General features: G+C 37.7%; 3 protein-coding genes and 1 non-coding gene across 6 annotated transcripts; 3 read left to right on the top strand and 1 right to left on the bottom strand.

Moving 5' to 3' along the window:
* Window positions 1-8,679: 8,679 nt before the first annotated feature.
* On the top strand, window positions 8,680-10,816 carry LOC137885133 (uncharacterized). The gene is made up of 8 exons (XM_068727285.1): window positions 8,680-8,703; window positions 8,867-8,914; window positions 9,244-9,297; window positions 9,420-9,446; window positions 9,558-9,611; window positions 9,833-9,874; window positions 9,986-10,045; window positions 10,135-10,816. The coding sequence occupies exons 1-8, from the start codon at window positions 8,680-8,682 to the stop codon at window positions 10,615-10,617; spliced, it is 792 nt and encodes a 263-aa protein (XP_068583386.1). The 3' UTR covers window positions 10,618-10,816.
* Window positions 10,817-11,281: 465 nt separating this feature from the next.
* Window positions 11,282-11,355, top strand: trnai-aau (transfer RNA isoleucine (anticodon AAU)). The gene has a single exon. It is a non-coding gene; the product is annotated as a tRNA-Ile (tRNA).
* Window positions 11,356-11,836: 481 nt separating this feature from the next.
* aptx (aprataxin) lies at window positions 11,837-15,233 on the bottom strand. 3 transcript variants are annotated; one of them, XM_068726733.1, is made up of 7 exons: window positions 15,190-15,233; window positions 14,027-14,073; window positions 13,634-13,900; window positions 13,454-13,513; window positions 13,113-13,339; window positions 12,453-12,556; window positions 11,837-12,342 (listed from the first exon to the last, which is right to left on the bottom strand). In XM_068726733.1, exons 3-7 carry the CDS (start codon window positions 13,892-13,894, stop codon window positions 12,188-12,190), a joined length of 807 nt encoding a protein of 268 aa, XP_068582834.1. In that variant the 5' UTR covers window positions 13,895-13,900; window positions 14,027-14,073; window positions 15,190-15,233; the 3' UTR covers window positions 11,837-12,187. The 3 variants fall into 3 exon arrangements, with proteins under 3 accessions (XP_068582834.1, XP_068582832.1, XP_068582833.1); XM_068726731.1 differs by lacking the exon at window positions 15,190-15,233 and adding an exon at window positions 14,590-14,799; XM_068726732.1 differs by lacking the exons at window positions 14,027-14,073; window positions 15,190-15,233 and adding an exon at window positions 14,590-14,799 and having other exon boundaries at window positions 13,634-13,783.
* Window positions 14,835-21,791, top strand: dnaja1 (DnaJ heat shock protein family (Hsp40) member A1). Its single transcript, XM_068726730.1, has 9 exons — window positions 14,835-14,921; window positions 16,231-16,382; window positions 16,774-16,966; window positions 18,015-18,119; window positions 18,300-18,527; window positions 18,615-18,729; window positions 18,858-18,973; window positions 19,657-19,757; window positions 19,931-21,791. The coding sequence occupies exons 2-9, from the start codon at window positions 16,251-16,253 to the stop codon at window positions 20,162-20,164; spliced, it is 1,224 nt and encodes a 407-aa protein (XP_068582831.1). The 5' UTR covers window positions 14,835-14,921; window positions 16,231-16,250; the 3' UTR covers window positions 20,165-21,791.
* The last annotated feature ends 136 nt before the right edge of the window (window positions 21,792-21,927 follow it).

Here is a 21,927-nt window from a genome sequence, read left to right as displayed (position 1 = left end):
CTTTCAAAGCAATGGAACAGTCTCAGTAATTAGGATCTTACCTGAGGCTGGCAGTTGCAAGAGAAATGACAAGCTGTGTCTGTGTTGAACCTGTGAAGATGTCCTTCTGTATTCGAGACAGCGCTCACACTGTCTACACATACTGGCATGCTGCACACACAAATTTTTTTTTTCTGGGTCGATGGTGCCAACACTTTTTCTAAACTTTGGGAGGGTCTTTGAGCTACAGAGATAACGAGAGAGGGAGAGAAAGAGATCCAACACTGCACATCATTTGGGTGCTTTGTTTCCCAAAAAGAAAGTCAGGAAAAAAGGTGACACTCTAGAGTCTAAAAACAGCAAACGAATCAGCCCATATGTGCTCTTGTGGGTGAATTGTATTTACACATATTTCATACATTATTTCTTGATTTGAGAAAGAGAGACTTTTTTTATTGCACACACTGTTAGATATTTTATTGTATTTTGGTGGTAAATTACTAACATCGTTTCAATTACCTGTTTACAGTCCTTGTACTGTATTGCTGTTTTACAGTAAAACAACGTTACCATTATTGTAATTGTGTTTGACCATATGATACTGAAATAGTGTTTTATAATTCAATACTCTAACATACTGTACAGTAAATATAGCCTATACTATAGTGTATAGTATAGTCTATAACCTATACTATACACTTAACTATAATTATTACTGCAAACAGGTTTTTACTGTATTTCCGATCAGAATATTTTACAATAAACAATGAAATATCATAAAAGATGTATTAGGTACTAGTTATTAGTTTTGAAGCGCCCGCACCCACACACACACACACACACACACACACACACACACACACACACACACACACACACACACACACACACACACACACACACACCACGTTCTATATGTAGATGTGTAATACAGAGCTGGTAACCCAGATCATTGTTCCACAAACTAAGACAAGACATGCTTAATTACATTCATGAGAGTCACTTTGGGATTGAAAACTACAAGAGGAGAGCAAGGGATCTGCTCTTTTGGCCAGAAACGTCCAAAAGAATAACAGAGATGGTTAGCAGTTCTGCATAAAGAAGGGCACAAGCTGCTGCAACCACATAGTGCACCTGAGAGTCCATGGGAAAGTAAATCAGTGTATATACTGGTTATTACGCAATACCCATCTGGGCAGCATTTAGAGTTAACCATGATAAATCACAAATTAATTTTTTTGCTAAATTGTGAATGTTTTAGTAAGTGTCTTGTGCGTAGTTTATTTATGACAGAGTAAAATTAAACCAGTGAAACCAGATGAAAGATAGTTTCAGGACAGAAATAGCATATTTTGGTCACTAGATGTCACTCTTTCACTGTGATCCTGACGCCACTAATATAACAAGTGTTCATATTTTTATGAGTGAGATGATAAATATGTGTCACTATTAACTTAAGTATTTTCAGCCACTGCTCATGACATAACAGGAAGAGTTGTAGGAGTTGTAAGATTTTCTTTTTAACATGTTCTCATTATAAGACACTACTACTCATTTGACCAAACACTTCCACATCAATGGAAAGGCTGTAATGGTAATGTAGTTGTTAAAATGTACATATTATTCTGGGAAATCACAGTTTTGTGACAACTGCAAACTCTGCTGATGAAGCTCATGTGATATAACCAAGAGAACTTTGGGAACTTTATTCTGAACTGCTATTCACATATAAAAGTAATGATATAGCCTATAGAAATAATAGAATGCATCTGTCATACTTGTTACAGCAATTATAGTTCTTTGTCTGAGATCATTTGCTCCTCAAGAAATATGACTTTCAGCGAGTGGTGGAAGAAGTAGTCAGATCTTTTACTTATGTACACTTTTACTTAAGTAAAAGAACACTTAAAAAGAATGATTCGGCCCCCCTGTAAATGTTACATGTCTTAATCTAGTTTATTTCAACGATTTTAATGTGTAATTGAATCCTAAGTATCTTTCTTAATTAATCTCAACATGTTCTGCGCTCGTTTAAAATGAGTTAATTCCATTCAGTTAAAAGCAATGAAAAAAAATATATGTACGATTTAATTTACACACGCTTTCCTGTCTGCGCATGGGCAAACGTGCTAGAAATTCAAATTCTGAAGGCGGGGATTTGTTTCGCTCTGGGGGATTTAACGTTAGAAGCTCCTGCACTGCCGTCTGTCCACAGGTCTACGTTTTCGGTAAGTAAGCAATTTATAACCATATGTGTGTTATATTTGTTCTAAGACAGAGTTTTATTTACACTTTAAAACAGTGTTTGATAGAAAAAAAATCATTTAGCTAACACTATCAATTGTGTGTTTGCTACTTTAGCTAACGTTACAACAGCTAACGTTAGCTTAGTTACTACTTTAGCTAGCGTTACTACAGCTAGCTTAATTGTGTAGTAACATAATGTCAAGGTGATAAGTATGTTAACATTAAGCTAACATGGTATTGCTCTCAAATGGGATGCTAGGTGAATTCAATTTTAGTAGCTTTTAGGCTGTTTTAGTAGCTTGTGGACTTCACTAACATGTAAATGTAATGGACTATTTAATGAGTTGTAGACTGGCCATGCTGATTGCCAACTGTATATTCCTAACAGGTTGCAAGTATGTTTTCAAATATTTTCAGTATGGCAGAATTAGACAAAGCTAAATGTGAAATCAAGTTAGTAAATGGTGTTGAAGATGCTCTCAGAGGCAGACAGCAAGGGGTTAATGTTACCATCGCTCATAATAATAATAATAATAATAATAAATGTAGTTAAAAATACAATATTTACCTCTGAGATGTAGGGGAGGAGAAGTGGAAAGTAGCAGAACATAGAAATACTCATGCAAAGTTCAAGTACCTTGTATTTTTACACAAGTACAATACTTGAGTAAATGTACTGATTTACATTGCTGGTAATGAAGATAATAAAGTTGTAAAAAGTGAGTATTTTGTTTGCTTCGTTTGTGTAAACATGGACTTTATTGAAAGTTAAGATACTAGAAATAGCTTAAAATGTTTAATTAGATCAAACTTAATTTTAGTTTGTAAAAATTAAACCATTAAATTGATCTGAATCTACAAAAACTAAATAGATAAATAGTAATTGAGGTTACATAATATATTTTAGTATACTGAACATGAACATAGTGAGTAAACTTTACTCAAAATAGTTGAGTTAAAATTATGAATATAAATGAAGTAAAGTCAACTTATTTATTTAGATACATTTATATTGTGCAACCAGTTACCTAAAAAAAATTAAGTAAATCCAACTCAACAATTTTTTCAGTGAACCAACACAACAGTGTAGAAATACTCTGTTACAAGTAAAAGTCCTGCATTCAAAATGTTCACTTAATTAAAACAGAAGTATTAGAAGCAAAATGTACTCATTGTGCAGAGCAACCCATTTCTGAATAATATTATATAATTAGGGCCCGAGCACCGACAACGTCGCGGCTGCGAAGGCCCTATTGAAATTTAGGCTTTCATTTATTTTGTCCAGACTCCCAAGGACGGACCATGCAGTACAGTCATTTTGCAATTGGAACAGCTGCTTACTTTTCTTTTTGCATTTCAATTTGTATTCGTCCAAACACACCAACACAGATACAAAAACTAGGCCTGTCAGAACAAAAATTACCCCAAAAAATAACAAACAAATAACACCCCATTAATTATCTTTCACATGTACCTCCATATAAACATACATGACCATATACCTACATATCTATATACACGCAAATCCCATCCGCAAGTACTCCACACCTTTAAGATTGTGAATCTATAATATAAGCCATCAGATTTCCCCATGCTTGGTCATTTCTGCTAGGAATGTTCTTTACCCTGGCAATCATATTTTCAAATGCAGCTGTCTCTATCATGAGTTTGAGCCATTCTGTGAATGCGGGCGTATGTGGGCTCTTCCAGTTTCACAGAATAAGCCTTGCAGCCACAATGAAACAATAAACAGCCTGATCTCTGCTTTGGTAAGGCCTGGTGGCCCAAGCGATTTGTTTCCAAGTAAACATATTTGTGGGAATTCTGGTAAAGGCCGTTGGAGTCACCCTTCTAGGTTCTTCAGGACCACCTTCCAAAAAGGCATCACCTTGGAACACCCCCACAGAGCATGTAGAAAAGTGTCCATTTCTTTGTTCTATTTCCAACATTTGCTATCCTGCATTAAGCCCATTTTATACAGTTTCAGGGGTGTAAAGTAATACCTATGTACATTCTCTAATGGATAAACTTGCGTCTTGCATCCCTTGGAGCCCACGTTCAATATTAATTATTGCCATACATCTTCCTTAATCTCATTGCCACGGTCCTTTTGCCATATCAGTCTCAGGCCTTTGCACATTGTAGTTTGAATATTTTACATTTTCCTTTAAAATTTTGAGGCAGAGTGTAAGGTATGGGAAGCACTTAGAAACTCTTGAATCTTATTCTGTTCTCGTCTCTTCTCTTCTCTTTTCACTGACCCTATGCTGCTCCTCACCTGTAAATACTTCCAGCAATCTCCCATCTCATTTAAATTACATTTTTCTTTAAGGTCTTCAAATGATCTAAATGAGCCATCTCCATAGAGATCTTTGACAACATGTATTCCCTTTGCCAGCCATGTATCCCATAGAAATACTTTTTTCTCTAAAGATGAGAGGGTTATTCCAAATGGAGGAGTAGCTTTGTTTTTATTGAGAAATCCCCAGAATCTTGTGGATAATTAGATTTCTTTGTTTTATCTGTTTTGTTGTGTGTTTTTGTGATAGCAAATCCATAACCTGAGATGGCGCTTGTCAGTACCTCCTCCATTTTTACCCACGTGGGGTTAGATTCATAATTTGTGCAGTGCTGCGCTAGTTTATTCATTTCAAATGCTATGTTATCTATTTCCATATTTGGAAGAGCAAGTCACCCACTATCTCTTGAGGCAAAGAGTTTTTTCATACTAATTCTAGGCCTTTTGTCATTCCTTAAAAACTCCTTAATTAGATGATTATATTGTTTAAAGATTCCCTCGAAAATGGTTACTGCTATCATCACAGAAATGTAATTAAATTATGGACCTACCACCATCTTAATGATAATAATACATTTCCATTTGTCTAAATCTAACGTCATTTTTTGCATTAAAGGGATCATATTAATAGAAATTATGTTTTTGATATCTGAACACAGCCTAATACCCAAATATTTCAGTCCTTTTGGGATCCATTTAAACTGGAATGTATCGAGCATCGATCGATTCCATCCTCTTGATATCAGCATGCATTCAGATTTTTGCCAATTTATTTTATAGCCTGATATTTTTGAAGAGAATTCAATTGCAGATAGGACAGAATTGACATCAAAGGGTCCTTGATCAGTAATAATTCGCTGTAAGTGCTTATTGATCATCCATTTTTTCTTAAACCGTGACCTAAATCTTTCGTAAACTTTAGCTAAGCAGTTTTAGTCAACCAAACCAATGAGCTGGCAGAATATAAGAGTAATGTTCAGGTTATTTTTGAAACCACTAATTCACCTTTTAACCTTTTGTTGTTTAAAAGTAGAGGAACTTGTAAGCTGATCGAAAAAAATGAATGTATATAAAATAGCAGAAAAATAAATGTTATTATCATTCACCCATTCACACACTGATGGCAGGGGCTACCATGCAAGGTACCACCGCACATCAGGACATTCACACACAGTCACACACCGTAGGCACAGCTACGGGAGCAATTTCGGGGTTAAGTATCTTGCCCAAGGACACGTCGACATGCGACTAGCGGAGCAAGACGACCCTGCTCTCTACTGAGCCACAGTGGAGAGCAATTACATTACATTCCAGGATTCTTACTCAAACCCATGGAACATTTACATTTTTTCCAGGCTGAGAGTTTATTTTTTTTCTTCCCCTCAGAGTCTTTCAGCACCTTAAGAGTTGGTGAATCAGGGGCGAACTTCTCCTGCTTTCTGGTCTTGTCTTGGATCTCTTATTTGACCATGTCAAGTTCAGTTCGGAGGCCCTGACTGACCTCAGCCTGGAGCTTAGTGACCAGCTCCTAGTTAGTTGAGGCCTGTTTTTCTTTCATGTCTTCAAAGTCTTTGCAATACTTATTCTCTTTCTCGGAAGCGTAGTCCTCCATGATGCATTGACGTTTTTCTGTGGCTTGGGATGCACAAAAATTCATGGAACTTTCCACTTGTTTCAGGTTATTAAAATTTATATTTTATATGGGTTGTGGCTTTTGCGTCAAAAAATGCCTTGATAGCGCCCCCGAAAAATATTCAAAAAAGTACTTTGTTATTATAAGTTATCAAAAGCTTTACATTTGATGGAATGGTGTAGCCGTGGCGGGGCAGCCAATTTACGTGACTCCCCATTGAACAACAAACTGATGTAACTCCACTGGACTTTCTCAAATCCGTCCCAAACTTGCCATGCTTGATAAAAGTCATGGTCTGAGGATATCAACAAGCAATTTTTTGCGCCACCTATTGGCAAAAGGACATCTGCGTTTTGTGACAAACGGCATCCAATTTACATGACATGTACATGATATGGTTTACACTTGAAATAGAGCAACATAATGCATGTTTTATTCAGTGTATAATAAATAATAATTTAATTTACCTTAGAATGAGCTGTTTATATCTACAGAGCCGGGCCTCTTCACAGAGCCGTACAGTAGCCTAGAACGGACAAACAAAACACTGGCTCTAGAGGGCCGTTCACGCTGGCATGTTTTCACGCCAGTCACCGTAGTTCTGCTACACGCTTGGCACATGGGAGAAGTTTCAGTTGGTTGCAACCTCAACGCTAGATGCCGCAAATACCTGCACACTGCACCTTTAAATCTTGTGAATCTGCAAAGCAACGTGGAACTAAAGCAAATAAAAGTAGTAAAAAGTACATAATTTTCCTATAAAATATAATAGAGTAGAAGTATAACGTAGCATAAATTGGATGCAAGTAAAGTACCTCAAAATCCTATTGAGTTATTATACTTAGCAGCATTCCACTACGGCTGAGAGCGAGAGACTTTATTCAGTCCTTGAAGTATTAGCTTAAGTGTAGTAATGAGCCATAATTGGCCCAGCTGCTGCTCATTAAACACCAGGGAGCAACAGAAACCTGCGGCACTTTCAGATTTTAGTATCTCTGCTCTTCTGTGAATCTCCAGTCATATAAAAAAAATCGATAACCTAGATGCCTGGCTGAAAGGGTCAATACATCATAAAAACTTAAGTAACCTGAGGGCAGACACTGTTGACTGCTGGTCTGTGTGCCACAACAAGCGTCAATCATCCTCTCCTCACTCCTCCCCTTTTCTAAAGCAGGACTTTACAACAACTGGTAGCTGTGCGGCTTTTTGGCAAACAGCTCGAGACGGGTGAACATCCAGTCTAATTACATGTTTCTGTTGCACGGTTGAAATCCAAAGTGAGGTTAAACAAGGAATTCTGTAATTTTATTTTAGGCTTGACCATATATGGATATCCAGGAAACAAATATGAGCCTCAGGGAGGAAATATACAAGTCTTTATTTAGGCTTTCTACTGTACATGCCCTATTTCCAAGAACAAGACACATTTACAATAACATGTCACACTGAGGACAATGGGTTACAAAACATGGTTGTTTTTTTCGTGTGTATGACTCAATCTTTTTTTACATTGTTTTCTTATTTTGAAGTATTTTGAATCTATACTCTTGAGCAAAGCACTACCTCTCACCTGCTCTGTATATCTAATGATTTTATTATTTAACTGTTGGTAGACTAGTAAAGAAAATAAAAAACATCCTCTTCACCGGAAACAAGCGTGACCCCGTCTGGCCCTCCTTTCCCCTCTGAGTGGGTGAGCTTGTTTTCTCAACCGGCCACAAACCCTATGGTTTAGTATGCTAAACTATATTTCACTGAAGACTTGAGAGAGGGTGGAGGACATGCAGTGGCTGAATGAAACAACTGTGCGTGTATTTATGGTGTGTGTGTGTGTGTGTGTGTGTGTGTGTGTGTGTGTGTGTGTGTGTGTGTGTGTGTGTGTGTGTGTGCCCATAATTGTGCTAGTGTGAATGTTGTTTTGAGCCTGCTCTCCGGAAACAAGTAAACCTACGCATGCCAACAGTCGAAAGACAATCGGAAGGAAGTGATGCAATCGTTTTAATTAAGGTTACTTATATGCCGTTGTCCTTGGAGCTTTCTACAGCATATCCACACAGCGTGCTTTTACTGCCCCATCGACAGCTTTCCATACGTGGCTCAGAATAGGCACTCCTGTTTGCTGCTACATAGACTGAACAGGATATTTCTCACACCAGCTCTGAATATAACGACAAAAAAGGTAAAATATTGACATTATAACTTACTTCATGATAACTGGTGCTAATTTGTCACTATTGGTTGAAATTATTCCAAAGGTTAATTGTATTATTAGTTTAACAAGTTTCTGTTTCTGCAGTTTAGGTGCAAAAGCAACAGAGATGCTCTTAACTCTAATATGTTTTGATTATCTATTACAGTTTTTATTTTGTGTTTTCTTGATTGCAAGTTTACCCCAAATTTCTCTTGAGAAACGTTTACAGAAAGTGTATTTTAAATTTAATTAAATCAAATCAGTAACAATACTAATCACATGTTTTATGTCTGTTACAGAATGATGGTCAATATAATAATGTTTTGCCTAATGGGAGCAGTTTTTGCCAACCCAGTAAGTATGTCTACTATATGCCAGCAAAGCAGGAAGGCTCAATAGTTTTAAGAAGCATGTTAGAGGGTCTAAGTCACGTCACTTCATATAGAGATCCATCTTCTGCACATCAAGAAACTACCATCATGTTAAATATGACCTGTGATTTCTTTTTCCCCAAAAGATTTCCTTCAATGCCATTTTGGAATCAAATGAGCTTGACTCAAACTCGGTGAGTGCTATCTGAAATCAGTCCCCTCTTAAAGCATTTAACTCTTGGTGTTCCAGCGCAGGAACTCAACACTGTTTACACATTAATCATTTGACTACAGGCAGGTTGTGCTCCTCTCACACAGTCAGCGGAAAACCTAACAATAGGTGCGGTTACTTGAAGATTCTCCAGACCTCAAGACAATTCCCCTTTCAGACGCTATTGTTTACTCTACTGTATGTCTGGACCCATATGCAGCAATAGCTTGATTGTGATGATTGCTGGTGTTGCAGTTATAAGGTATAATTAAATATATTGTGACATGCGGTTAATGTGTTTTTCTTTTCCAGACTGAAAGTTTGTCTGTTTCACAATCATCGAAAAATGACACCTCAGAGCTTCAGGTAATGCATACATTTATTACAGTAAAGAGGAAATTATTATTTTTGGATGCAGATGACTTTGTGAATCACTTTTGCTTGCTGATTTTCACCTTAATGGGTATGAATTCCTATTTCTGTTGCAGAGCTCTGAAGAAAATACTTCAAGTCAAGTAAGTTATTTTGATTTGTCAATATTCTGTTTGGGATCTGAACAATTTGTTTGAATTACTCTAAATTTGTAAATGTGTCTGAATTCACCTTGTATACTGGATATCTTTTAGACTCACAGTTCAGAGTCTGAATCAGAATCAACAGAATCCACATCAGAGGACAAGGTGGGTTGTATTATCACTAAACTACAAGCATGTTATTGATGGGTGTATATTCTGATATTCATCATATATAATATATATTAAGGGTTGTGGATGTAATATAGCTGTTATAATAAAAAAAAAGTGTCCTTAGTGCAGTAATAAAACAGAACAAACACGGCACTCTCCATTTTGGAAATAAACGCATTATTTTCAAAAACTGTATGTTTGTTTTCCACCAACAGACTTCAGAGGAGAGTAACAGTCTATCGGATGAGGATGATGTGGTAAGACTAAATCAAGTGTTTTGTCAAACTTAGTAGTTGGTCAATTGTTAATGTATGGCACTTCATCCTTCTGGTATCCGTTTAGCTCATATATTCACTGTATTTCCACAGACAGATGTCATGCCTGAAACCAGAGATAATAGCATGGGCAGTGAGGAAAACGTTCGAAAGGTGGGTGCAACATTTTTTATTTTACACAATGTCTTGATTTAGCTGATCAAAGTTGAGTAACACTATGCTCTACGCATTCCCTGCATCAGAGTTGGGTTCAAGTGTTCGCAAGAGTCACCCAAGTCCTGAGTGTAGAGGACAATAGCAGCACAGAGGTGACTGAGAAACAGCCCACTCATACCTCCACCAGAACCACTGTCAGACAGGGGACCAACATAAACCTACCGCTGGTGGAGAATCCCACTGACAGCAGTGACACCGCCAGCGACAGTGCAGACACCAGCGAAAGTACTATTGTCACCACCAATGACAGCAGTGAGAGCACCAGCAGTGAGAGCAACGAGACCAGTGAGACCAGTGACAGCAGTGATGCCAGCAAGAGCGCAGAGGATAGTAATGCCAGTGACAGCGCCGAGCTAGAACAAATCAAAACCAGAGACTGTGTGAATGGAACCCAGAGCTGTGAGAGTGAAGAGCATTTATTCCAGGACATAGGAGACGATGCTCATTACTCAGTGGACTCTCTGATGGTGCCAGATGAGGATGAAAGGGAGTTAAGTCTAAGGAGATGATGACATGCAGTTGTGCAGCTCTATATTTTCCACTATGAACTACTGCACCATTAAATGACCTGCCTGAAGACTTCAGGAGGACGCATTTTGCTCTTGCCCATCGCTTCTGAATGTTGATTTTGGCATTACAATTTTAACTGCAACTGATTGATTTTTGTATATGTGATTACTATTATGACGATGATGTAGCCGAAGCATTTACTTTTGATGATAATAAACAAATAATATAACCATGATATGGGTCCTTGCATGTTTTTAAATAGGCTTATCAATCAGATAAGGGCAATTTTGGAAACTACATTATTGATGCACTGAAACTTTACTGTGCTTTTAAGTTCTGAGTATATCAAATTTCCCAACTATAATAGAGGATATATTCAACGTTATACCCCACTGCATGTATTCTACATCATTCTGCAGGATAAGAACAGCCTCTAAACTATGATTTATCTTCGACAAAACTGTAGCCAAAGTTGTTCAAATTAACTCAATCAAATGATAACGTTACATTGTTATAGCTTACAATTAACGTTATCTAGCTAATAAAGCTATGTCAGTTGCACCACGAAGGGGCTACTATTATTGAGTCTTAAAAATGTTGAAATATCGAGTGGCAAAATCCGAAGATTAGGTTGATAATGTTTTATTTTCCAATTCGCAGCATGGCCGGTTAGCTCAGTTGGTTAGAGCGTGGTGCTAATAACGCCAAGGTCGCGGGTTCGATCCCCGTACGGGCCATTGGAATGTTTTGTTTTTTTCCAAGTGACATTTTTTCATAGTAAAACTAAATAATCCAGTATGACAACGTGTTATTTCATTCTTCACGCAACATTAGGATATAAAACGTCAAACGCTCAAAGCTTTTTCTTGTATATAGCCCTGCGTATATAAAGGCTTACACTTGATGGCGACAAAGTCAACACTTCAGGCTGGCGTGTCATAGCTCTGAAAAGCCCTGCAAACCCTAATTGAGGTTTAACTTATTGTGACACACAAAGCAGTCTTTTTTCCAACCAAGACAGCTAGACTGGGGTGTACTGTTGGATGAAACCTTGTTCATTGTCTTTTCTGTACACATGCAAACAAAGCTTAATTTAAAAAATGTTATATCAATGCAGTAGTCTAGCTACATGACAGAGCTCCCCAAAACGTCAAACTCTAAGCAAACACAAGGGTTGCGCTATCAGGGAAGGGCATTTTCAAATTCAAAAATCCAGTATTCAGTTTTTAGAAAACATTTATTAAACATTTTAAAACACATTGACTGTGGGAATAATATTTGCAATAATATGGGATTTCCCAGTCCAGAAATTTGGCAAAAAACTGATGAAATCCCACATAAATTAAAGGCATCTTCACAGTGACCCTCTTCATAAACCTACTGAAAAAATAACAAGGTGAAAATGCAACTGCAGCCATGACATCCTGTCACATAATGGCTTTTTTTTTTTTTTTTTTTTTTGCTTTTTTTTAAACAATGAATCAGAACTGACAGGCAAAAACAGTACCCAACACACTTCAGTCCTATGTAGAAACATCTGAGGCATGCATTCCCTTTGCGGTCGCCTTCTTAGCTGGGAAAGTGAGACTTTAGGTGTTCCTTCAGAGCTGGTATAGTGGGAATATCTTTGCGACACATGTGACAGCGGAGAGGTAGTTTCAACAACTCGCTGGTTCCTTCTTTCACATTGACTCTTCCATTTGTTTCAAGCATCTGAATGACATCTGCAGATAACAAAAAGGGTTAAAAAAAAAAAAATTCAAAACACTGAGCAGTAATGGACAATATGTACTTCTGTGGGACATAAATTTAACAGCATGTAATTTGCTCTCACCGCGAGACTCCATGAAATAGTCAGTCGTAAATGAGTTCCAGTGCTTTTTGTTCTTTAAACAAGGAGAGTCGAAGTCTTGGCTGATCACATGGAGGTGTACATGACTGTAAAAGAGAATTTAGACAAAATGTGTTATATGTTGATGTGTCTACAACGATTACGTGCTGATCCTCCTCCTCCAAAAAAACACCATACCAATGCTTTTTTAATACGTTTTTGAATACCTTTTTTCAAAGTGTTTTAGACCGATGTATTTGGGTGATTGGCTTATATGCACACCATGAATGAAAGGCCTCTAAATTCTGTCGAAAGTATGTGACCCAAAGCAAGCTTACGATGTTGCACAACATACTTTGAGCACTTTGTAGCATTTACTTTCAGGGTACAATAAATATGTTTCCAATCAAGAAAGAAAAGTATTAATGGAATGGGGTTTTTCCCAATCACTGTATTTTCTCTCTTTTTTTCATTAAGCTTATAACTCCTCCCACTAAGTGGCAGTAAAGTGTAAAGATCAAAGTCTCAACACGCTACACAAAAACAGATAAAGAGAAGTTGAGCTCTGAATAGAAATAAAAAACTCTTTTTAAATTGCCTCTAACGCTTCAGTATGTGATTTGCTTTGGCTGTATGCTACTATGTCAGTAAGTGATTACTTACCTCATACTGGGGATCGCATGGTACCCTGTACGGAAACGTAGCAAGCTAGCATCTGGGCACTGCTGAACCATCTGGTCAGCAACTTGCTGCATGTGTTTCACCAGGTCGCAGTGCTCCTCACTTAAGGCCTTCAGGCTGGAAATGGTCTGCCACGGGAGGACCAGCCAGTGGTAGCGAGCTTTGGGGTATTTATCTTTGATGACCACTACCTTGTCGTCCTTGTATACCTAGAGGAAAGCAGACGATGTTTTTTAACAGTCAGATTTAAACATAAAGTCATGCCGTAACAAATTCAGCTGTGATGCCAATCACTTAGCATCACACTAACTGTAAACAGCTACCTGCATCTTTGGGTCTTGCATTGAGGTCTTCAGACCTTGGCTCCAATGCCCAAAACTTTCCTACAAAAAATGAAATGCAGCATACTGGCTTTATAGAACATCCATATAATAGAAAAACATGTGAACATCTTAAAAACATTATTTGACAGAAGTGTGCACACACTTTCTTCCTTCTCTTACACTGGTGTTTGTGGCTTCTCCGTGGCTAACTGACACAGAGACCTTTTGTGTCTGTTTAGCTACTTTCACACTCGGATCCTCTCTGTCCTCTGAAGACGGCTCTCGTGGTCTTTTGGTGCCTCCGTGGTTCCCGGTGGCATCCTCCTTGAACTGAACAGTGTATGGGTAGAGCTGGTTGACAATATGAAGCTGCTGTCCAGCCTTCATTTTGACCTCACTGTCCTTACCCACCACCACAGAATCTACGGAGGTGGGATTCATGCCCAACTTTGAAACAAAAGACAGGAAATGAGACACAGAATGATAAAGAAAGTGTATTTAAGTATTTAACAAAACTCAGCATAACATCTTTCTAATGTGTTGTGAGTTTCACTCTTATAAAATGTTCCTTACCTGTTTAACTTTGACATAACCTTTGTTGCACTCTGCTTTCAATTCAACTGGTTGAGAAGGGACAACATTTGCACCGATTAAAGTTTGATTTTAAAACTATTTAGAGATATGACAAATAAACATATATATATATATATATATGTATATATATATATATATATATATATATATATATATATATATATAACAAATATATAGTGCATGACAATTATTTAAACAACATTCTACACAATAAAATAAACTATAAGGGGAATAAGTAATTTAGACCAATTCAAATTGTATCCCCTACTGACAGATAGGGTATTAATCCATTTTTGTAAACAGAGGATTCTGTAGTTGCAATGCAACGTTTTAATTCCCTAAAATCAAAAAATATTTGTTTATATACTCAGCTTGTATGATAATCACCATCAGATACTTTTTAAGAATTGAAGTTTGTTTCGAAATGCTTAACTGTGTGACATTTATGTAAAACATTAAACACGTTTAATTATTTTCCCTTTTTTGGCGTTAAAAGCTAGCAGTAAATGCTAACGCAGCCAGTGTATCACACGTTATATTACCTTGCTGTCGAGAGCATTTTTTGTCTTTAATGGTCGTCTCTGGACCTCGACCCAGGACAACTGTCTGTTGGTGTGGCAGTCGAATGGGTTTATGACTATCCGCCTCACTGATAAGCCAGCATATTGGCATTTTATCATGTTATGTAGGTAGCTATTTTTTATTTTTTTTACAGAGTTGCAAAAACTGTTGCAGCTTTGTTTTGGTGATTCGCCTCGTCGCAGGAAACTGACGTCACTGAATCTGATTTTTGTAGAGGCGGGTTGGAAGAGAAGCTTCTGGAAGAGTCTCTGTGAACTGAGGTTGTGAGGATCAAACTACTGTTTCATACAAGGTTGGGAAAATATCAACTGTGACTACATGTTTTATTTACACCAGTGTCACATGTAATTATTGTGATAATCGTGAGAAAAACAAGCATAATTAGCATGTTAGCATTTGCCAGGCTAATCTTGTGCTAGGTTAAGTAATGCTAGCTAAAGTCAGAAGGGCCGCACAGGTATGAAACCTTGTCGCTTTCATCATAAACAGGGTAACAGGTAGTTATACAAGCGATATACAAGCATCAATTCACTAATACTCGTGTCAACCAAAAATGATACCTGTGGTGGTCACACAACGGTAGTTCGTGGTTCAGCCTCCCCTGATCTGAGGAAACGTTTAACTAACACGAGTAACGTTAATGAAAACAAGCATGACGTGTGAAAAGTAGCTCTTATTTGATCCTGTTTTGTTGTTTTCCTTTCCTTCTGTCTACCTTGTAATAGCTACATTTCATGTCAGGCTCATGGTCCAAATATAGAGCAAGATAAAGAATATTTATTTACAATCAATTATTATCCAAATTACACAATGTTACTGTTAATCGATATTATAGTTAAATAGCATTGCTCACTATCAAAATGGAAAGAGAAACAAATACCACTTTGTTAGGATCATTCACTAATTCTCTCTAATTCAGTCATAAGAATGTTTATTTGGTATACCTAGCTGTTTTAGAGAGGTATTGCGTCAACGTAATGGTCATTTTATACACAGGTTTGTGTTGCTGTTGCATTGTGTTACACTGAGACACTGTTTTGTTTATCACTGTATATCCATTAGGTTAGATTAGGGTATATTAAAACAGATCCAAAACAAAATAATATCTACAACTGTCGTGATTGTGGATTTATAGCATGGCTGTTACACTACATTAGTTATATATGGGTGTGTCTAAATGACATGGGAGTGTTAACCTACACATACACATAACACGTGACCCTCACCACAGCCTGATTTCTGGCTACTTTATGCAGATGAATAATAAGTAGCACTATAAGTAACACCTGAGAAACATTCACATGGTGTAATTTCTACGTCTCTGCATAGGTGAGCAGTGTACATGGGAGTACTGTAAACCCTGAAAAGCATATCCAAATGTAGCCTTTTTAAAGCTGAACACATGCCTAACATTTCCACCACCAACAACACAAAGGCCTCTCTCACAGACATCAGCGCATGATGGTATGCTTTGGTTTTGCACGTATTAAAGGTTTCTCTTTCCTGTTTCTGTTTCACTTTTAGTTCAGATACTGAACATTGTCAGGTTACTGAAGATTTAAATACTGCTTATGTTTCACCTTTCTTTTTACTTTTTTAAGGTTACCCACCAAAGACAAACATGGTGAAGGAAACGGGCTTCTATGATACATTAGGTGTGAAACCTAACGCTACTCCTGACGAACTGAAACGGGCCTATCGTAAACTAGCTTTGAAATATCACCCTGACAAAAATCCCACTGAAGGAGAGAAAGTAAGTACATTTTTTTGCACTCAGAAACATTTGCAACTTTAATTTGTATGCAAGTAATTTTCCTTGCATAGGAATTAGTAATGGAAATATTGGAAATATCCTCATAACAGTCTGAATGTTTTTATGAATAAATGTAAAATCTACTGGGATTTTAGATATAGAAAAATATGTTTTGTTAAATCTATGTTTGATGGTTTGGTAGATTTATCAAAATGTTATTGTGGCATATGTCAAGGCCATATAAAAGTAATATTTGAAGACTTCAGTTATTATTTTGCATACAATACCAAAGAGTTGAACACCTTTTTAAAGCAGCTGTATGTTGCCAGATATTTTTTTTTTGACCCTTGTCAAAGAAGTACGTATGTATTATTGTTGCTTTGCTTTGTAGTTCAAGCAGATCTCACAGGCATATGAGGTTTTGTCAGATGCCAAGAAGAGAGAGGTTTATGACCGGGGAGGTGAAAAGGCAATAAAGGAAGGAGGCACTGGTGGCGGTGGCGGTGGGGGGAGCTTTGCGTCACCCATGGACATCTTTGACTTGTTTTTCGGTGGAGGCAGCCGGATGCACAGAGAGCGAAAAGGTACGGAAATATAGAAGAAATAAACACTAAGCTGTATTTCTGTTTTTAACAGTTTTGAAGTCTGATTGAATTATGTATAGCGATACAATGCATCTTCTGAGCCAGAGGCAGTTGTTTTGGGGAAGAGGAAGTAGCAGTATTGAATACTAAGTTGTTGGCTGACACTACTGATTATTTTAAGTATTGATTAATCCGTGACTTGTGTCTGCTTGTTTTATCCGATCAATAGTCCAAACTACAAAATATTCGATGTACTGTGGCATAAGACCAAGAAAAGCAGCCAGTTAGTTCATTGTAGATGTCAGTATTGGTGTAAATGTCACCCGATGAATGACAAGAACTTGAAGTACAGAAAGTACTTAGTTTGCCAAAGTCTATAGTTTGTTTATTTTTCAACTGTAAAATGTACTGCCCAATACATTTCCTTTTTGCAGTTGTTAAAAAACAAAATGATGGGAACCTTATCCAAAAGGGATATTTATGTAAGGAACATTTATATTGGCAGATCATTACACATTCTTTTTTAACTCTCAAATATCAATATTTGTATTTGACTCAAAAATTCTGTATCAGTCTCCAGCATACATGACTTTGGCCTCTCTGTTTTCATTTAGTCCCTGCAGGATTAAGTTTAAAAGGAACAAAACAAAAAATTCTCATTGCTCTAAAGAATGTCCTCCACGTTCCATTTTATTTAGCCAAAACACAGGGCTGTCAAATATTAGTCAACGTCTTGACTTATTATCTTATTTGTGACTATAGGGTTTGGCTAATAGCCTCAAATAGAGATGTAAACACACAGCTGATCCCCATCTAAAGCCCAGTGTCATCTTCCATCACAGCTGTCTCTCGTTCACATTCTTTGTACAGTCTTGTGATAATGCTGTAATTTGGGGTTTGGTAGCATTAAAAGGCTTGTTTATGTAAATATGCACAGTATGTAATATGAAAGGAAACTGATGAAAGGAGTGTGTTGATGAAATCTTATCAGTTGCCGACTTTATTCCAAGAAACAGTGTTGCTGAATTCTCTGATTTGTCTGCCCCAGGGAAGAACATTGTTCATCAGATAACGGTGACTCTGGAAGATCTTTATAATGGAGCGACAAGAAAACTTGCTCTCCAGAAGAATACCATTTGTGAGCGATGTGAAGGTACGTCAGCACGCGCTGATCCAAGCAGGCCAGGCTCTTTGTCCCACAACAAAACACATCAGTCTTGTAAATATAATCAAGTCCTCAATCACCAGGTTTATACAGTATAATACACCAAACCTAAAACAAAGCCTTCATCTTTTGTTTTCCTGTGTGCTGACAGTTTATTTTTCTCGGCAGGTCGCGGGAGTAGAAAAGGAGCTGCACAGATGTGCATGTCTTGCCACGGCACGGGCATGCAGGTCCGCATGCACCAACTCGTACCAGGTATGGTGCAGCAGGTGTCTACGGTGTGCCACAGCTGTCAGGGCCAAGGACAGAGAATCAGCCACAAGGACCGCTGCAAAGCATGCGGAGGGCGAAAGATCCTGCGCCAGAAGAAGATTTTGGAGGTCCACATTGACAAAGGTGAGAGTTTAATCTAAATCCATCTGTAACTTGTCTGAAGAACTAGTAAAACAAATGGTACATCACATCGTCACTTCCCTGCCACAGGAATGAGAGATGGCCAGAAGATCGTTTTCCATGGAGAGGGAGACCAGGAGCCAGGAATCGAGCCGGGTGACATCATCATTGTCTTGGACCAGCGGGAACATTCACGTTTCACCAGGTAATATATCGTCTGTTATCAGGTGTTCCTGATGCACGGATGATATTGGTCTTGTATAGATGGTATATACAATATTTATATAATTCTGCTCACCTTTTCGTTTTTTTTTCTCATCTTGCTGTCATTAGGAAAGGAGAGGACCTGGTCATGTCAATGGAGTTGCAGCTGGTTGAGGCTTTATGTGGTTTCAAGAAACCTGTTCAGACACTGGACAACAGAACACTGCTCATCACCTCACGTCCAGGTGAACCAAACCGTTAAATGCACAGCTACCCCTCACTGAATGTCAAGCTGAGGGGCAAGCTTTTCCCCTCATTGGAAGATACCGTTATTTGAAAGGAAACTTCATAACCAGTGCTCATCCCACCCTTGGTTCTCCATTTGGGATAAACAATATTCCACCACCTACCCAAATCTACCAAAGAAAACACTGTTAAAACGATCAAATCCATTGAATTTATTAATAGGAAAACATACCAACAGGACAATACTAAATCCTAGGCTGAGAGGCAATACGACCAGCAGCCCCTACACCTGTGACCTTATTCTTCTGCTGCTGGCACGGGAGCTTTTAATCACCTCTTTCCCAGACCAGGTGCACCTTGTTAAGCAATGCAGCACACCTGGGCAGAGCTACTAGAGCGGAAAAGGGACAACAGCCTGGGGGAACACATACAGCTGTAACACCAGAGAAAAAAGCCTGTACTTATTTATTCGTAGGTGCTAAACTTGTACTTGTGTAGGACACCTAATGTTTACCTACAAATCTTATTAAAAATAAACTTTATTTTCATCAAGACCAAGCCTCTATACACTCATCACATATTGGCAAGATCGTTAAAGATGACAAGAGAACCTAAAATATAGTTTTTATGTTTTATTGTTTTTTTTTTCATTACTAATGTGGCCCAATTTATTTAATCACAGGGGAATTGATCAAGCCTGGAGACACAAAGTGCGTCTTGAGTGAAGGGATGCCCATGTATCGCAGACCATTTGAGAAAGGCCGCCTTATTATTCACTTCTCGGTAAGACGTTTTTCCACATCCACTTTTTTTAATCAGCTCGCTTCTTTTCATCTTTTTAAAATATCAATAAACCAGAAACAAAGGAAGTATTTTACAGATCATCACAATATTAAACTGCTGAAGCTAAACCCTAGTTGTTGTAGTAAAATAGTTTCTGCTCGTCTCCTTTTTAGGTGGTGTTCCCACAAGCCAACTTCCTCTCTGAGGACAAGCTGAAGATGCTGGAGCGCTACCTCCCAGAAAAGCTGGATCCAGAGCAGCCGGAGAGCATGGACGACGATCTCTACATCTACGCCGACCTGGAGGACTGTGACCTGGACAACAGGAAAAGACACAACCAGCAGTACTACTACATGGAGGAAGACGACTACGCCAGCCCCGGTGGTGTTCAGTGCCAGACGTCATAGACAACAACTGGCCCGTTCTTAATCCAGAAGCCCTTCCCTCATCTCTAAAGTAAAGCACCTTTTTTTGGAATTTAGTGCACTTTTTATTTAACTGTTGTTTTTCAAAGTTTTCTTTCAATCTCAATCAGAAAACAGTGTCCCAACACCCTCTTGATTTATTATTCTACTGCTCTTTGGACAGAGTAGAGTATCATAGTTCCAGGATTAATCTTCTGGGTGAATGGGACTCCTCTTCATTTCTTGGACCTTTTTTTTTATTTTATTTTAACTTTTTTTTTTATTTTATTTTTTTTTCTTCTCTTCAATCACACTGTGATTAGAGACGAGGGGTATCAGAGGCTTCAGAAAAAACTTTTGTCTGAACAAAGACTGCCTGCTTTTTATGCATTTACACTAAAACGGATGCCAATATTAAGATGAAAATAACCTCTTTTTTTTTTATAATGTTACTAAAGCAGTTGTTGTAAACCACTTGTTGATGACTTGTTCAATCCGTTGTGTGTGTAAAGAGTCAATCCTCAGGTGGAGGTGGATGTGCATTGAGTTGAACGTTTATGCTGTTTTACCCTTTCAAGGGCTATTTTCTAGACATTTCTTAACGATCTTAAAAATGTGGCGAGAAGACGTGAGTTAGTAGTAAAGGTGATCATGATTCAAGCATGGCAGTATTTAGGTTCACGCCACTAATGTAGATTTTTTCAAGCTAATATTTAAGTTTGGTTTAATATTTTTGAGCTGCAATCAGTTATCTGGTGATGCCACAAAGTAGAACATCTTATATGTATAAACAACAGTTTGATATGAGCCAAATATGACTGCATATTAATGGCAGGGTAGGTATTAGGTCAAAGATGAGTAAGAAGTCACTTTATTTTGAAATGACAGTTCAGGGGTCTTTCCAAGAAGCAGGCTTACTGGATAACTCAAATTCAGAATGGATATTTTAACACCACTTTATGTGATTTTGGGGCTTTTACTTGGCAAAAAGATATCTCAGATAATTTGTTTATAAACCTGCTTCGTATAACGGGTCCATAATGTTTTCCCTCTCTTTAAAGTGTCGAGTGCCTCGTTGCACCCAAGTCTTACAAAGAGAGAGTGATCGTTTTAGGTTGTTTTAAAGATTGAATGTTCTTGAGATTATTTCAGTTATGTGATTTTTAAAACCATTGGTAATTACAAATTTTAAATCAAAGATAAACTTGTTAATAGGTTTTTTGCTTATGTAGGAGCACAAGAAATTAAGTCTTTTAAATGCCAAATAAGTCGGGAGGTTATGGAGGGACCTGGTACCTCATTGAAGTGTCTGCTTGTTTGAAAGCCTTATAACTTAACTTGAAGCTATAATGCAGTTGTTGTTGTTTTTTTCAGTGATGACTTTGCCTTGGATATTGTAAAACACAACTATGCTCACCAGAATGGAGATTCCTTTTAATTGCTGAATCAGATGCAAATTAATGAGTACACATATTGTCTGGGGAACTGGACTCAAAAGTTCAACTCAAATAAGTGTTTTCAAGTTTGTAATTTGACTGACGGTATGTGTGTGTGTGTGTGTGTGTTAGGACCAATGATCTACTTGTTATGCTCATGTTTTCTAATTAAATGCAGTTTGATGGTCTCTCAATTGTGGTATTACTGTCTGTAAGCGATATTTACTTTTGTTACCAGGACATCCACTGACATTTCTAACATTTAAGAGTAGTTATTTCATTATTATTGTTTTTTCTTCTGAACACCCACACAGGTGTTTTCCCTTAATC

Source organism: Cebidichthys violaceus, unplaced genomic scaffold, assembly GCF_023349555.1.
Source record: "Cebidichthys violaceus isolate CVI_PGR_0920_01 unplaced genomic scaffold, fCebVio1.0.p SCAF_4, whole genome shotgun sequence".
In the NCBI taxonomy this organism is placed as follows: Eukaryota; Metazoa; Chordata; class Actinopteri; order Perciformes; family Stichaeidae; genus Cebidichthys; species Cebidichthys violaceus.
Note: the sequence above shows the minus strand (reverse complement) of the source record. Positions and strands in the feature narration are given on the sequence as shown.

Excerpts from the sequence above, each read along its gene's own strand:
- LOC137885133 (XM_068727285.1), top strand. The coding sequence starts at position 8,680 with ATGGGAGCAGTTTTTGCCAACCCA. Across the intron at positions 8,915-9,243 it reads ATGAGCTTGACTCAAACTCG|ACTGAAAGTTTGTCTGTTTC; the intron begins GTGAGTGCTATC and ends TTTCTTTTCCAG. Across the intron at positions 9,875-9,985 it reads TATCGGATGAGGATGATGTG|ACAGATGTCATGCCTGAAAC; the intron begins GTAAGACTAAAT and ends GTATTTCCACAG.
- aptx (XM_068726731.1), bottom strand. The coding sequence starts at position 14,719 with ATGCCAATATGCTGGCTTATCAGTGAGGCGGATAGTCATAAACCCATT. Across the intron at positions 12,557-13,112 it reads CATGCGATCCCCAGTATGAG|TCATGTACACCTCCATGTGA; the intron begins GTAAGTAATCAC and ends TCTCTTTTACAG. Across the intron at positions 12,343-12,452 it reads CTATTTCATGGAGTCTCGCG|ATGTCATTCAGATGCTTGAA; the intron begins GTGAGAGCAAAT and ends TGTTATCTGCAG.
- dnaja1 (XM_068726730.1), top strand. The coding sequence starts at position 16,251 with ATGGTGAAGGAAACGGGCTTCTATGATACATTAGGTGTGAAACCTAAC. Across the intron at positions 16,383-16,773 it reads ATCCCACTGAAGGAGAGAAA|TTCAAGCAGATCTCACAGGC; the intron begins GTAAGTACATTT and ends TTTGCTTTGTAG. Across the intron at positions 18,528-18,614 it reads GGAGGTCCACATTGACAAAG|GAATGAGAGATGGCCAGAAG; the intron begins GTGAGAGTTTAA and ends TCCCTGCCACAG.